Source organism: Lactuca virosa, chromosome 9, assembly GCF_052849685.1.
Source record: "Lactuca virosa cultivar CGN04683 chromosome 9, Lactuca_virosa_CGN04683_v6, whole genome shotgun sequence".
NCBI classification, from domain to species: domain Eukaryota; kingdom Viridiplantae; phylum Streptophyta; class Magnoliopsida; order Asterales; family Asteraceae; genus Lactuca; species Lactuca virosa.
This window is the reverse complement of record NC_136434.1, coordinates 252,216,026-252,229,724: the sequence shown is the minus strand read 5'-3', so window position 1 is coordinate 252,229,724 and position 13,699 is coordinate 252,216,026. Positions and strand designations below refer to the sequence as shown.

General features: G+C 36.8%; 1 protein-coding gene across 1 annotated transcript; it reads left to right on the top strand.

Annotated features, from left to right (window-relative positions):
- Positions 1-3,523: 3,523 nt before the first annotated feature.
- HSP70T-2 (heat-shock protein 70T-2) lies at positions 3,524-6,057 on the top strand. The gene is made up of 2 exons (XM_079069981.1): positions 3,524-3,715; positions 4,168-6,057. Exon 2 carries the CDS (start codon positions 4,169-4,171, stop codon positions 5,879-5,881), a length of 1,713 nt encoding a protein of 570 aa, XP_078926107.1. The 5' UTR covers positions 3,524-3,715; position 4,168; the 3' UTR covers positions 5,882-6,057.
- Positions 6,058-13,699: the final 7,642 nt, after the last annotated feature.

Below are 13,699 nucleotides of genomic sequence, written 5' to 3'. Positions count from 1 at the left end.
AACCCTCTTGGTCCGGAACCCTCTTGGTCCGAACTCCTCTTGGTCTGGAACCCTCTTAGTCCGGATACCTTCTAAGAAACCAAGAAGCTTCTCACTTCGGATCTCCCTTAGTCCGGATTATCCTCTTGCTTCGGAACCTTCTTCTGACTCCGGAACATGTGGAGCGGCTCGGACCTCCAAGCTGAACCGGACAGCTTCGCTCCTGACCTCGGATCCGAGAAGAATGCTTCGGACCTCGCCCAGCGCCTCCGGAACTCCTTGCCTACCCACTTCGGACCTTCGCAGCCCTAATCCTCCCCTCCGGAATTTAGGATATAGCTCTGGAATGCTAAGAGGAGCTTCGAAATTCATGTTGTGGCTCCGGATTTCACCCCTTCACTCCGGATTTTTGTCATTTTCGGACCTTTTCATCATTTAAGGTATTTTGACGTCGGGAATCCCACCAAACTCGTGTTTTTCTTAACTGAGACCCATAAAACCTCTATTTTATGCCAAATTTAATTATTTAAATCATATTTACATAAAATAAGAGTTTAGGATTTAGGAAGATCCTATCCTAAATCAAGATAAGGACAAGGAGGTTTGACCTTGTGATTGGATGTAATCTTCCATTTCCCATGCAAATCACGGTATCCAATGTTTTACCCACCAAATATCAATGTTTTAACTAACAGATAACCAAGCACCTCTTCTCACTCCCTTATCCTCTTTGGCAGTAAACTCATTCCTTATTTTCCATCAAAAACTTAGGCACGTTCTGTGAACTCCTAAGATGCTCCCAAGAGCAAAGTAAGGATCTTGCTGGAAGCAAAATTTCTCAAATCTTCCCTGGAGTTTTTCTAAAGTAAGTTCTCCACTCATCTAAGATTTTACATAATTTTTCAGATGAATCCATATTATTTTATTCATAATAATATGTGATAATCAACCTTAGGATAACATTCTTCCCAGAGAAGTTCCTCATCTCAGCCAAAAGTTTAAGCTTGAGATCTTCACTCCATAACTCCAAACAACTCCTCAACCAACTGAATGTGAGCTTCATACCCCACCTTTTTCAATGTTTTAATGTTTTTGGGAGAGAGTACAAGTCAAATCTTGCCTAAATACTTGAATAATTGCATGTATACGTATTGTGTGCATGTGTGTGTGTGAAATATTATTAAATTATTATTTTAGTAATATTCTCATGAACGTAAGATTTCACAACTTCATAAAGAACAGAGGATACTTTGTGTACAAAAGAGCCTCCCAACTATTGGGTGTGTCCAACTTAACCCCTTTATCTATGCTTTCATGTCTAGAGATAAAAGTTATAAAAAGGGACCTTGATAAGTTGACACTATTTTTAGTAATTTTCGAAAATGGGAACTTTGTGACTATTTGCAAACCATTAGGGATTATTTATAAATATTTGATAAATAATTTCACCAAGGAAATACACGAATAGAGCCTTTATGACAGAAATATTTGCATGTCATAAACTGCTGTCGTAAAACCTCCAAGAACATAAGAAATGTCCTATATGTCATGAAACAGAAAATGCGTGTCATAACCGGCAGTTATAAATTTATACAAATTATAACTTGACATTTTTTTCTCTTGACTAAAATGACTTATTTTTCAATAAACGAAAAGGAACGAACACGAGCACCCAGTTAACGAGCACAATCAACGATATGGAACGAGATTTATGTAAGGAAAAACCTCAAAAATAAATTTTGGCACGTTGTGTTGACCGTCCTATACATGATAAGTGATGGTCCGCATTTGTTGCGTTGACTGTCCTTTTTCATCGCGTAGAATGTCCACAATTGCCATGTTGATTCTTTCTCCTAACAAGTATAGAGTCGTAATACTGCTATTTTTACAAATTAAAAAGCGTAGGACTCTATGGAAAACGTTTGTAAACGATTTTGAAAACGATAAACTAACCCACACATATACATAGTTGGAACTAGAACTTACGAATATTTTATAGCAGAAAATATAGGATTTTCTGGAGAAAACGATTTTCTACGATTTCGATAACGATAAACTAGAACGCACACTCATCTTTACTCGATAAGAGGAACAAGATTTTCAACCATATTCTCTTTTTGAAAATAAGGGATTTTTCTGGAAACGGTTGACTATTACTATTCAAAAGAACTATTCTCGTACACAGCTCGCTTTTACAAATTACACTACTTTTCGAAATCACTCCTTATAATGATGAACAAAAGTAATGACATGCACACACATATATCCATGATTTTCAAGGCAAGACTTCAAACGATTTCATAGAAAATATCGGATTTTCTGAAAGTACAATGAGAACGATTCTAAACAAGTGTAAATGATTTTATACAAAAATGCTTATGAACTCACCAACTTTTTAGTTGACGCTTTTCAAAACGACTTGTATTCTCAGGGATCTGGTAAGCAGGTAACAAGGGACGCGGATGCAAGACTATTTAGCTGTAGTTTGGATTTTTCTGCTTATGTCTCTTTTGTGTAATTCGAAGGACAAATACAATATGTAAACAATGTAAGTTTGTTATCTCAATGTATGATGTTTGGATTGCTCTGTTTCATTTATATTCAATTGTTATGATACTGCACAATGAAGTCACCCGCCTCCGGACGTTTCCGCCGTCTGGTCCGGGGGTGTGACAACAGGGATTGAACCGGTTAAAGAATTCAAAGTAAAATTGACCTTATAAAGCTTAGAACAATTAGCAAGACTTTCTGGGATTACACCCACCAAAGAATTATTACTCAAATCAATAGTTTGAAGCAATGGACATGAAACCAATACGGGAGGAATCGAACCAGTGAACCTGTTGTTAAACAATCGAAGTCCTCTGAGAATCGGAAGGAACCCTAATTCCTTCGGAATCGAACCTTCAATGGCATTATCATGGAGGCTAAGCTTTCTGAGAACTTGAAACAGACCAATTTTCGGTGTGATTCGACCACCTAATCCTTGCCATGGAAGTTGAATCACGATACTTGACCTTGAGCACATTTGATTCCTTTCAAACTTCCAGAATAAGCTCCATATCCACTATCGTTCCAGCTTTTCAAGAACCCATTTGGGTCAATGAATTCTTGTTTGAATGATTGGAGGGATTGAAAATCGGATTCTGTAACAAAGATGGGTGGGTTTTTTTTTTTTTTTTTTTTTGAGAGAGAGAGAGACCTTTAATATTAAATAATCATATTTATTTTTTTAAATAAGGAAAAACTTCATAAATGGTCCATCTGATAGTGAAATGACATAAATGCTCATTATTTAACGGCCAAAAGCTAACGGAGTTAGCGAAAAGGACCATACGTTAAAAGTTTTGAAACCACAGGGACAATCCGTGAGGTTTGTAAATTAAGGACTAAACTTCAGATTTTCAGAAACCATAGGGACCATTTTGAAGTTTTGTCTTTTTTTTTTTTTTTTTTTTTTTTATTAACGAAAAAGACTAAACAAGACGCTAGATAAACACAAGGTAAAAGCGAACGACTAATTTGCTTGTCGGTTCTTTTCGAAATCTCTAGGTGCCCCGCCTGACTTACCACCTCTCTACGAAGTTCTAGAAAGTAGAAACCAACCTTCTATCAACTTCTCAAATCTTCCGCACAAACACCTAGTCCTTTTTAATACCACATCCTATACCTTTTTTCGCATTTTCCTTCCATAATTCTACTTCAGATTAGTATCATTAATCTCTCGCCCAGGACAGTAAGTCACTCCCTCCAACAGTTTTCTTCTTGTTGTTGTTGTTTTGCATGTACAGCTTTAATTGAATGTAACACAAAATTTGAAATTTTTGGAGTTGGATTGTTTTTGTCTATATAATCTTTATTCTGTTTACACAAGGTTTTTTTTAATTATAATCTTCAATAATTTTCTGTCACTTTACTTGTTGTATCCATTTACTCTTCCATTTATACATAATAACTAGTATAGCTGCCAGGTGTTTGTTGAAAAGCCTGATTTATTTTTCTGAAACCCTTGACTATGACTATGATGATGATAAATCTTTATGCGTCTGCTATTCTTCAAAAAAATATCAATATTATAATTAAAGTAGAGATACTTGTTTGTGATAGTAATTTAATGAAACATTTCCCATGCGCTTGATCCTAACCCGTGAACTTATTCCACTAACCAAGATTCAAATCAATTGGCAGAATGAGTCAAGAACAAGTATACACTGTGGCATCTGATAGCGATACGACTGGGGACGAAAGATCATCAGCCCCTTTTCCGGAAATTGCAATTGGTATCGATATCGGTACCTCTCAATGTAGTCTTGCAGTTTGGAACGGTTCTCAGGTAGAGCTTATCAGGAATACAAGAAACCAAAAACTGATGAAATCATATGTGACCTTCAGAGACGAATCCCCCGTAGGTGGAGTCAGTGATCAACTATCCCATGAATATGAAATGTTATCAGGGTCTTCTGTTTTCAACATGAAACGCTTAATTGGTCGAATCGACACCGACCCCATTGTCTCTCAAGCTAGCAAGACTTTACCTTTTCTCATCCAAACTTTGGGAATCGGTGTAAAACCATTCATTGCAGCATTGGTAAACAACATGTGGAGATCAACCACCCCAGAAGAAGTCCTTGCCATATATCTTGTAGAACTAAAAGCTTTAGCAGAAGTTGGGGTGAAACGACCTGTGAGAAACGTTGTGTTAACTGTTCCCGCTGCATTTAGTCGGTTTCAGTTAACAAGAATTAGTCGGGCCTGTGCCATGGCTGGTCTCCATGTTGTTCGATTGATGCCTGAACCAGCTGCAGTTGCTTTGTTATATGCCCAACAGCAGCGGCAGCTGTCTGTACATGATAGTGGTAGTGAAAAGGTTGCTCTGATATTCAACATGGGTGCGGGGTATTCGGATGTGGCTATAATTGTGACAGCCGGCGGAGTGTCGCAAATGAAGGGCTTGGCGGGTAGCACCGTAGGAGGGGAGGACTTGCTTCAAAATACGATGCACTATCTTTTACCCGATATGGAGAATCTGTTTCCGAATAAAATAAAATCAATGGGCATTCTTCGAGTCGCAGCACAGGACGCAATCCACAAGCTGTCATCTCAATCCAGAGTCCAAATCGATATTGACCTTGGAAACGGAATAAAAATATGCAAAATCATTGATTTGGAGGAGTTTGAAGAAGCCAACAAAGAGGTTTTTGAAAAATGTGCTTCTTTGGTTACACGTTGTTTGCAGGACTCAAAGGTGAACGTAGAACATATCGATGATGTGATTCTTGTTGGCGGTTGTACCAATATCCCAAAAGTGAAGAACATGGTGATGGGTATCTGTAAAAAAAACAAAATCTACCCGGGTATCAACCCGTTAGAAGCGGCAGTTCGTGGGGCGGCACTGGAAGGAGCACTGGCGGCTGGTGTCAATGATCCTCTCGGGAGTTTAGATCTTCTAACCATTCAAGTGAACGCACACAGCATTGGGATCCGAGCCAATAGGGACAGTTTTGTACCTATTATAGCTCGGAACACCACTATGCCCGCCAGGAGGGAGGTGGTTTTTACTACCGCCCATGACCACCAGACTGAGGCCTTGATTGTGGTGTATGAGGGTGATGAGGAGGTAGTGGATAAGAACTATCTGTTGGGGTATTTTAAGGTTGTAGGGATACCTTTGGCTCCCAGAGGGAAACCCGAAATTAATGTGTGTATGGACATTGATGCTTCGAATATGCTGAGAGTCATGGTTGGGGTTTTAATGCCCGGAGAACAGAATCCGGTGGTTCCCCCACTTGAAGTGAGAATGCCGACTGCTGATGATGGAAATGGGTTGTCTGCGGATGTTCTCAACAGATCATTTGGGTCTACTTTGGACCTGGTAACCCTTCACAACAAAATGTCCCGGTGATCGATTATATTAATTGCACTTTTTTGTGTCATTTTTGTTTTCATCTGTTGCTCTTGTTGGTGTACAATGTTTGTTTGTATGGTATATACGGAGTAATAATATGTAAACCTTAGTTAGTAAGGTATATATCATAATGTAACTGCTGCTTAATATGATTACTTGTTTAGTTAACGTTATGTAACTAATTAATGATGTTTCAAGTTCATGAAATATGCTTTGTTATGCATTATGTTTGTAGGTCTACTTTGTTATGTTCAACTTCATCATGATTCATGAATCATGCATGATGTATTTACATAGACATCAAGTAACAGAGCCCAAATATGGTTTAGATGGATCGTGAGTTATCCCTTGTCATATATATTTCGATGTTGAACATGAGATATGGGTAGTGCCGTCTATTGTAAAGATAGACGTCTTAGATTTCTAACTATTAACACATAAACAGAGAAAATCTTGTCTTTGATCCGATTTAATTCGATGTGGACTGTGTACTAAATTGTAGTTTTATTGAAAAAAGTTAATAAAATTTAAGAACTGCCTTGGTTTTAAAAATTTAAGAACTGCCTAGACGGGTCCGATTTCGGTTTTAACTTTCTAGAAACCGCCGGTTCCGGTTCTCATCAAATGAGGCGGGTACCCCCCATATGCTCATCCCTATTTATAATTGGCTAATCAAAGAACATCATTCCCATATCAAAATATAGTAATCCCTACACTCAAGTCCCAAATATGAATCTTAGGTCTAAAGATACAAACAGGACGTAACACGAGTAGTTGTACCGAAGGCCGAAACCAAAGCATTAAAAAACCATATGAACAAGTTTAATTCGATTAAACGTCATAATATATAAAAATCAAACAAAAAATATTTTAATATGAATATTCTAACACCACTAGTTAAAGTGGAATTCATTGATTTTTTGTGCTCTTTAAAATCTTACACAATTGTTTCTTAGATACACTTTTATGCAAGCTCCCTTTCATATTTTCTTTTTAAAATCAAAGTGTTTGTTTTTTCATTTTGATTTAGACTAGTGAACAAATAATTGAAAATTAATAATATAAAAATAACAGTGAACCTATGACCGTATATAATAAGAAACTAATCGACTCCGCTTAACTATTCTAAAAGCTTTTATGGGATCAACAAACAATAAATAATAGTTACATAATATTATACAAGTAAGTAAAGGTGTAGCCTTTTATTTTTGAGAGCTATATTCGTATATCTCTTTCTTTAAGTTTAAACAAATCATATTATAGAGAGAAAGACAAAGACAAAAGGAGAGAGAACCAAAAAGCTTACAGATTTGGCCAATATGAGCAGATTGGAGAGTCGCTGATGTTGGTCGGAGGTCGATCCATCACTGGTCGGAGACACAGAAGTCGGAAAGGAAAGGATATATGTAGTGGCTAGCACTCTGGCCGTGGCGGCTACTACAACGATCTGTTTTCGGAAACATGGAAGTTAGCAATGCGGTGGCTGGTCAGAGAAACACAAGTCAGCAAGGGAGGTAGTCATTCAAAGACTCAGAATTCAATAGATATGTTTTTCCATGCGAAAGTCGATTGAGATGAGCACTCCGGTGGTGGGTATGTTATCCGACAAAAGCAAAGTGATGATTTTTAATATAGTTTTTGTATTTCTCAATAATTGATCTTGATTAAGATAATAAGTTCAATGTTTGATTTGTTGTTTCGTTTTTTATAGAGTTTTAATTTCCTAAAGATTAGTATCCTAATTTTATTAGAATCGAGGTTTTTAGCAAATTTTTGTGCTTCTGTTAGAACTGATTTATCAGGCCTAATAATCAAATATAACTGATTTTCAGATAATTTAGAGTTAATAACATATTTGAATAATTTTTTCAATCACATATAAATTATAATAAACCATGGGGGCCAAAGGGGTTTAGTAAACAAATAAATCTGTTATCATATATATATATATATATATATATATATATATATATCATGGTTGCAAAAATCGGTCTAGGCGGCCGATTAATCGGCGCCTAGACGCTTGACAGCCTCCAACTGCCTACGAATAAGGATTAGAGGGTTAAGTTTATCGGCTTTGGTCAATATCGGTCAAAACCGGTCTAAATCGGGCCAACTCGGACTCTAAATCGGACCAAATAGCTCTTATGGAACTGCTGGCTCAAAGGAGCAAGCTAGCCCAAAGCGTAACTGGGTTCTATTTTCAAAGGAATCGGGTCCCCTTTTATAGAATATGTTTTATGTCGTCTATTATCCCACCAACGATGTGGGAAACTTTAACCCTCTACACCCTCAAAATTTCTTCCACTTCCAACGATTTCATACTCCATTTTCATCAACATAGGTCTTCTATTTGTTTCATTTTTCATCTTCTATCTGTTTCAAAACATTCTTCTATCTGTTTCATTTTTCATCTTCTCCAAGCTATGGACTCGCCGACTGCTATCTTCCCGCATCCAAGAAATTCATGTTCTGTTCGGTGGTTTAGATGAAGATAGTTAAGCTTTTGGATTGGATCGGTGGTTTAGATGAAGATAGTTTTGTTCGAATTGCAGGTTTGTGATGTGTCATTATCGTCAATGGCGTTTGTGATGCTTTTGGATTGCAGGTCTGTGATAGGCCTGTGTCTTCATCTTTTTCTAGTTCAAGGTTTGGATTGCATATTAATTAACGGAGAGAACAATAATGAGTAATCAATATGGTGATTAAATAAAGGTGTTTTATTTATACTCAAAAGTTTGGGGCCATATAGGATTAGTATTATTCTTGTGTTTCACTTTGCATGTTTTGACTTCCCGAATAATAAGATTATTCAAACCTTCCACAGTCGATCATACTTTGGAAGTAGGTATGAAAGAAGACTGTCATGAATCCGAATGTAGATTGTCTAAAGCGTCTTAGACATAGCAAAAGTCTGCAACATTGTTCATGAGTACTCCTGAAATAATATTTGAGTATTGGATTAAACCCACGCTCACTTGAATCACTTCATGGATTTTATCACGAGTGATTAGTGAGACGATAATATCTTATATTCTTGAAACCGAGACATGTGAGTTGTAATTTACAAGTCGGTTGCACATTGATAATATGTAAACGCACCAGTAACTTGGTGTTATAAAACATATTGTTGTGTGTGATTTGATGAGTAGGTACAAGCGAGCATTGGAGTCGAAGTTTATCCGTTCCTTTTACCCAAAGTGGGATAAAAGCGATATCTATGGGCCCCTCGATGATTTAGTGATGACACCCTAAGCGCTTGGCCAAGTCGGGACTAAGTTGATGTGTTTAATTGTAGTCTGTTGTCAGTCGTCATAAATCGGAAATCGGGAAACAACACATGAACAGAGAGTATGATTAAAATCCATGTCTCAGTTCATACGATATCTAGAATGGAGAAATATATGATCCCTTATCTAAAGGACACGTTTCTGATAAGATCAGAGTTCGACATCGGCTTTTGAAAGCTTCGATTGCTGATCGGGTTCTAAAGTCATATGCAAAATAGTTATTAGACTTATCCAAGTGGAAGACTGTTGGATTAGGTGTCTAAGCCCATAACTATGTTGGTATGTACTTGACCCGATTATGAGCATGGTCCTTTTGGGTTGCCTTCACCATAGCAACTGATAGGATGAATTAAGGAGAAAGAGGATTAATTATGATTTATTAATATATTATATGAATACTATATTAAAAGAGAAATCATATTGTTTAATTAATATTAGTCAAGAATTAATTAAGAATTAATTTTGTGGCTAAAAGAGATTAATTAAAGAAAGGGTACTGATATTGTAATTATATGATAGTTGCAAGTTGGGCTATGGATTCCTAATGGAAAGCGCATTGGACGAAATCTATGGGAAGCCCATATGATTTTCGTCCAAGGGCTTTCTAGAGGGACTCTATGGGTTGCTTAAGGCCTAAGCAGAGAATTAGGGTTTCACCTGAAACCCAGCAGCCCACACAAGTATATAAAGACCCCTAGGGCTCCCAAAAACGTGGCTAAGCTTTCTCTAGTAGCTCTTGGTCGTTTTTGGTGCTCCTCTTCCTTCTCTTAAGTCATTTTCTTGCTCATGGTGTTTGTGACTCCATTAGAGGTGCAACACTTGAGGCACTAAGCTTTCAAGAGTCAAGATCAAGGAGGTTTGTGATTGTTATTGCTACATAACAATCAAGGTAAAGATCTAAACCCTTTTATTTGTTGGATAAGGTGTCTAAGTCCATAACTTATTTGGTATATACTTGACCCGACCCGGCATGGTCCATTTGGGTTGCACTTCACCCAAACTGTTTATGGATAATTTTATGAGAATTGTATACTTACGATTTATTAATATATTATAAGTTATAATATATTAATATAAAGTCATGTTATTTAATTAGTTTTAATCTTGAATTATTTATGAATTAATTTAGTGATTAAAAGGAAGACTAATTAAATCATGGGCTATTATATTTATATGGTGTGGGCTAATACTCATTTGTTAATGGGCTAAGCTTATATGGAAGTCCATGGATGATCCATGGAGCTTTTAACCCATGGATCCTTGGAAAGGAAAAGACATGGGTTATTAGGGTTTCACCCTAACCATGCACACTATATAAACAAGCTCATGTTGCATGAAATAACACCCTAGTGTGTGTGTAATAGTGGTGGCCGATTTCTAAGTGTTAGTATACTCTCTCATACATTTCCAAGTTTGTGGTGATTTGTGATTTCCATTTGAGGCATTCACATTATTGGTGCTTGGCTCTCAAACTCCAAGGAATCAACAATCAACAAAAGGTATGTAATTCATCTAGTCCTTTTATGTTTAAAAGTACCCCATGCCATGCTAGATAGGTTATAAACCTTGGAAAATAATATTTTGCATGTACCTTAGACAAACATAGATCCAAGGTTTATTAGGGTTGCATGTACACTTAGGAAGTGTTAGAATGCTCAAAACCCAACAGTGGTATCAGAGCCTAGGCTTGTTTGTTTGATACTTGATGCAAAATAGTGATAAAAAGTCGATTTTTTGCTGTCTGACTGATGAACTCGCCGAGTCCATGGGGGGACTCGCCGAGTTCATGTGTAAACTCATCCTACTCGCCGAGTAGGTTCGTGCACTCGGCGAGTAGGAGCCTCAGAATGCAGATTTTCGACTTTTGCTGCTGGAAATGGACTAGAAACATTACCCTAAACTGTTTTGGTGTTTTAAAACTTGTTTTAGTTGGTGTAATGGTAGTTCTAATCCATTTACAATAGCTTATATCAAAATTTCATGCTTTGTATGTGTTCATATAATTCTTGAAACTTTGATGATCATGTTCATGTTCTTATGAATTTAGAAGATGATAGGAATTATTTGCTGAATTGTTTAGGATTAATTCTTGATCATTTATGTGTTTTAATGGAGTCCATAATTTGTCCTCAAGTTATGGATATCCAAAGGTCACTTCTTTTAAACACACACTTAAAACACATAAGTTACATAAAATGAAGAGTCTTCATTTTTATGAACCTTTAATTCATAAGTTATGAAATGAAAAGTTTTGGATAGTTACAAAACTTGCCCTCAGGTTTTGGAATTTGTAAAGTTTCACACACTTTAATAAACTTTAATTCCAAACCCTTAGAGTTTTAAAAGTTAAAATTCAACCCTTATACTATTTATAACATTAATGGTTAATTATTATATATATGTATAAGATCAAGTCGTTTTACCGTTAGTAGGCCTCATTCACGAAGCCGGTCTATAAGGGGGTATAAGGTTGTTGCCTATAAAATGGCAACTTAATGGGTGTCCATTCTCACCCACCGCTTCCTTGATCGGTGGAGGGTCGTTAGCCGAACGGGTAGGACAATGACTTTAAATTCTCATTAAAAGTATAATGAATATTATAAAGTAACTAAACCTTTTATAAATTCTCAATCTTAGTTACTTTAGGAAAATGTGAATATGGTGCTAACCCATGAAATTCACACTTTGTACCTTACCAAGTCGTTGGTGGAGCGTGTGTGGTTAACCGGCACACTAACTTGGACTAGTAAGGATCACGAAGGGTGACTTAATGTTTATCATAGATCGGTGGAGCGTGTGTGGTTAACCGGCACATCGATTAGGTGATAATATTAAGGGTACCAAGTGAGTTTGCATGGTTATTCACACCTTGTTTTGTGATCCTCGGCATCCCAGTCACAAAACCTGAAGGGCACAATCGAGATTGAAACATGCCATTGAAAAGTTCAATGAATCTCAAAAGATCTAGGAGTTTCAAATCCAATTAAAACCTAATAAATTATTTCGTTTTTCATGGTGGAAATTGGTGAATCGTCATTCACCTACCTTCAAATATTTTATAGCTTGGATTACGGCATCCCTCTTCTAAGTTATAAAATATTGTGTTGGGTCCTAGCCTTAATATTTCATATTGGGTGTTATATTAAGGACTTGAATCAACTAACTTGATTTTCTCCCATTGTAGATGTCTGGTTCAGACAACTATGATCTTCCCAAATCGCTTGAAACAAGCTTTCCTCTTGAAGATGATGTCCCTCAACATCATGCTTCACTCCCCCACCTCCTCCATTTATTCTCCCTGACCCACAAGCCCAAAGACTTGAAAGGTTTAAGATCACTCAAGCTCTACTAGAAATGAAACATAAAGATGGAAGACCTGTGTGCACTCATGTCTTAGGAATGAAGTCACACATAGACAGGTTGAGAATGTTGGGTGCTGTTATTTCAAGGAAGTTCGATGTTGACTGGGTTCTTCAGTCACTTCCTGAGTCGTATGGTGAGTTTATTAAAGACTACCATATGACAGATCCTGACATAACCCTAATAGATCTTTCTTATTTGCTTGTTGCTGCTGAATCAGCAATGATTTGGCGCAATGGTCAAGCAAATATTGATGGAAAATCTATTTCTCAAACTTCCATGGACATGGACAATGGTAACATTGGAAGTCCAGAAAAGCTTTCTCGTCCCAATGGAAGGGGATCGGCCTTGGTCAACCCGGTTGACCAAAAGGTAAAGGGAAAGGCTAAGTCTGTGATTGTCTCATGTACCATTCCCAAAGAGTCTATATGTTTTTATTGTCATGAGAAGGGACATTGGAAGCGAAGCTGCCCTGAATACCTGAAATATTTGAAAGCAAGTAGAGACAAAATGTTTGACTCGGCTTCAGGTAAGTCCACTATCTAACTTTGGTAAAGTTCCTAATTGTTGATTCTTATTACATGATGTGACTAGGTTGCATCTTGATGTTTAGCAGGATCGAGCAAAAGGAAGGTTAAAATAAGAGTGTGCTGAATCTGATCACGAAGATGGATTTCTATCGCATGGTTCGAGAATCGGATTTTTGAGCTACTACTTAAAAGTTATGATAGATTGCTAGGAAATATGTAATATCATAGTTTTCATTTGAAGATGCATTGTAAGGAATATTTTTTCGCATTTTAATAAAGAAATAAAAGTTTTGTTTAGTTTATTTTATATTATATCCCCTTACAATGGCATTTATGGAAAATTGATGTTTGTATGTTTCTAGCAATATTGGAAATATGAGTTCGATTCTCTCATATGTGGTAGTGTCTGAATTTACCAAATGAGGAAAGGTTCTCATCACCCAAGCTTCAGTTAGACAGAAACTTGGAATCATACAAGTTGTATTGTATGATGAATGAGAATTTTCATCTTTGTAAAAATTGAGACTAATTCATTGATCACATGCATATGTGAGTCAATTGAAGGACTAAGGAATTAGGTATACTGGGTGTGTGCTGGTCAAGGTCCACCACAAAGATCAATTCGTCATGATTTA

Excerpts from the sequence above, each read along its gene's own strand:
- HSP70T-2 (XM_079069981.1), top strand. The coding sequence starts at position 4,169 with ATGAGTCAAGAACAAGTATACACTGTGGCATCTGATAGCGATACGACT.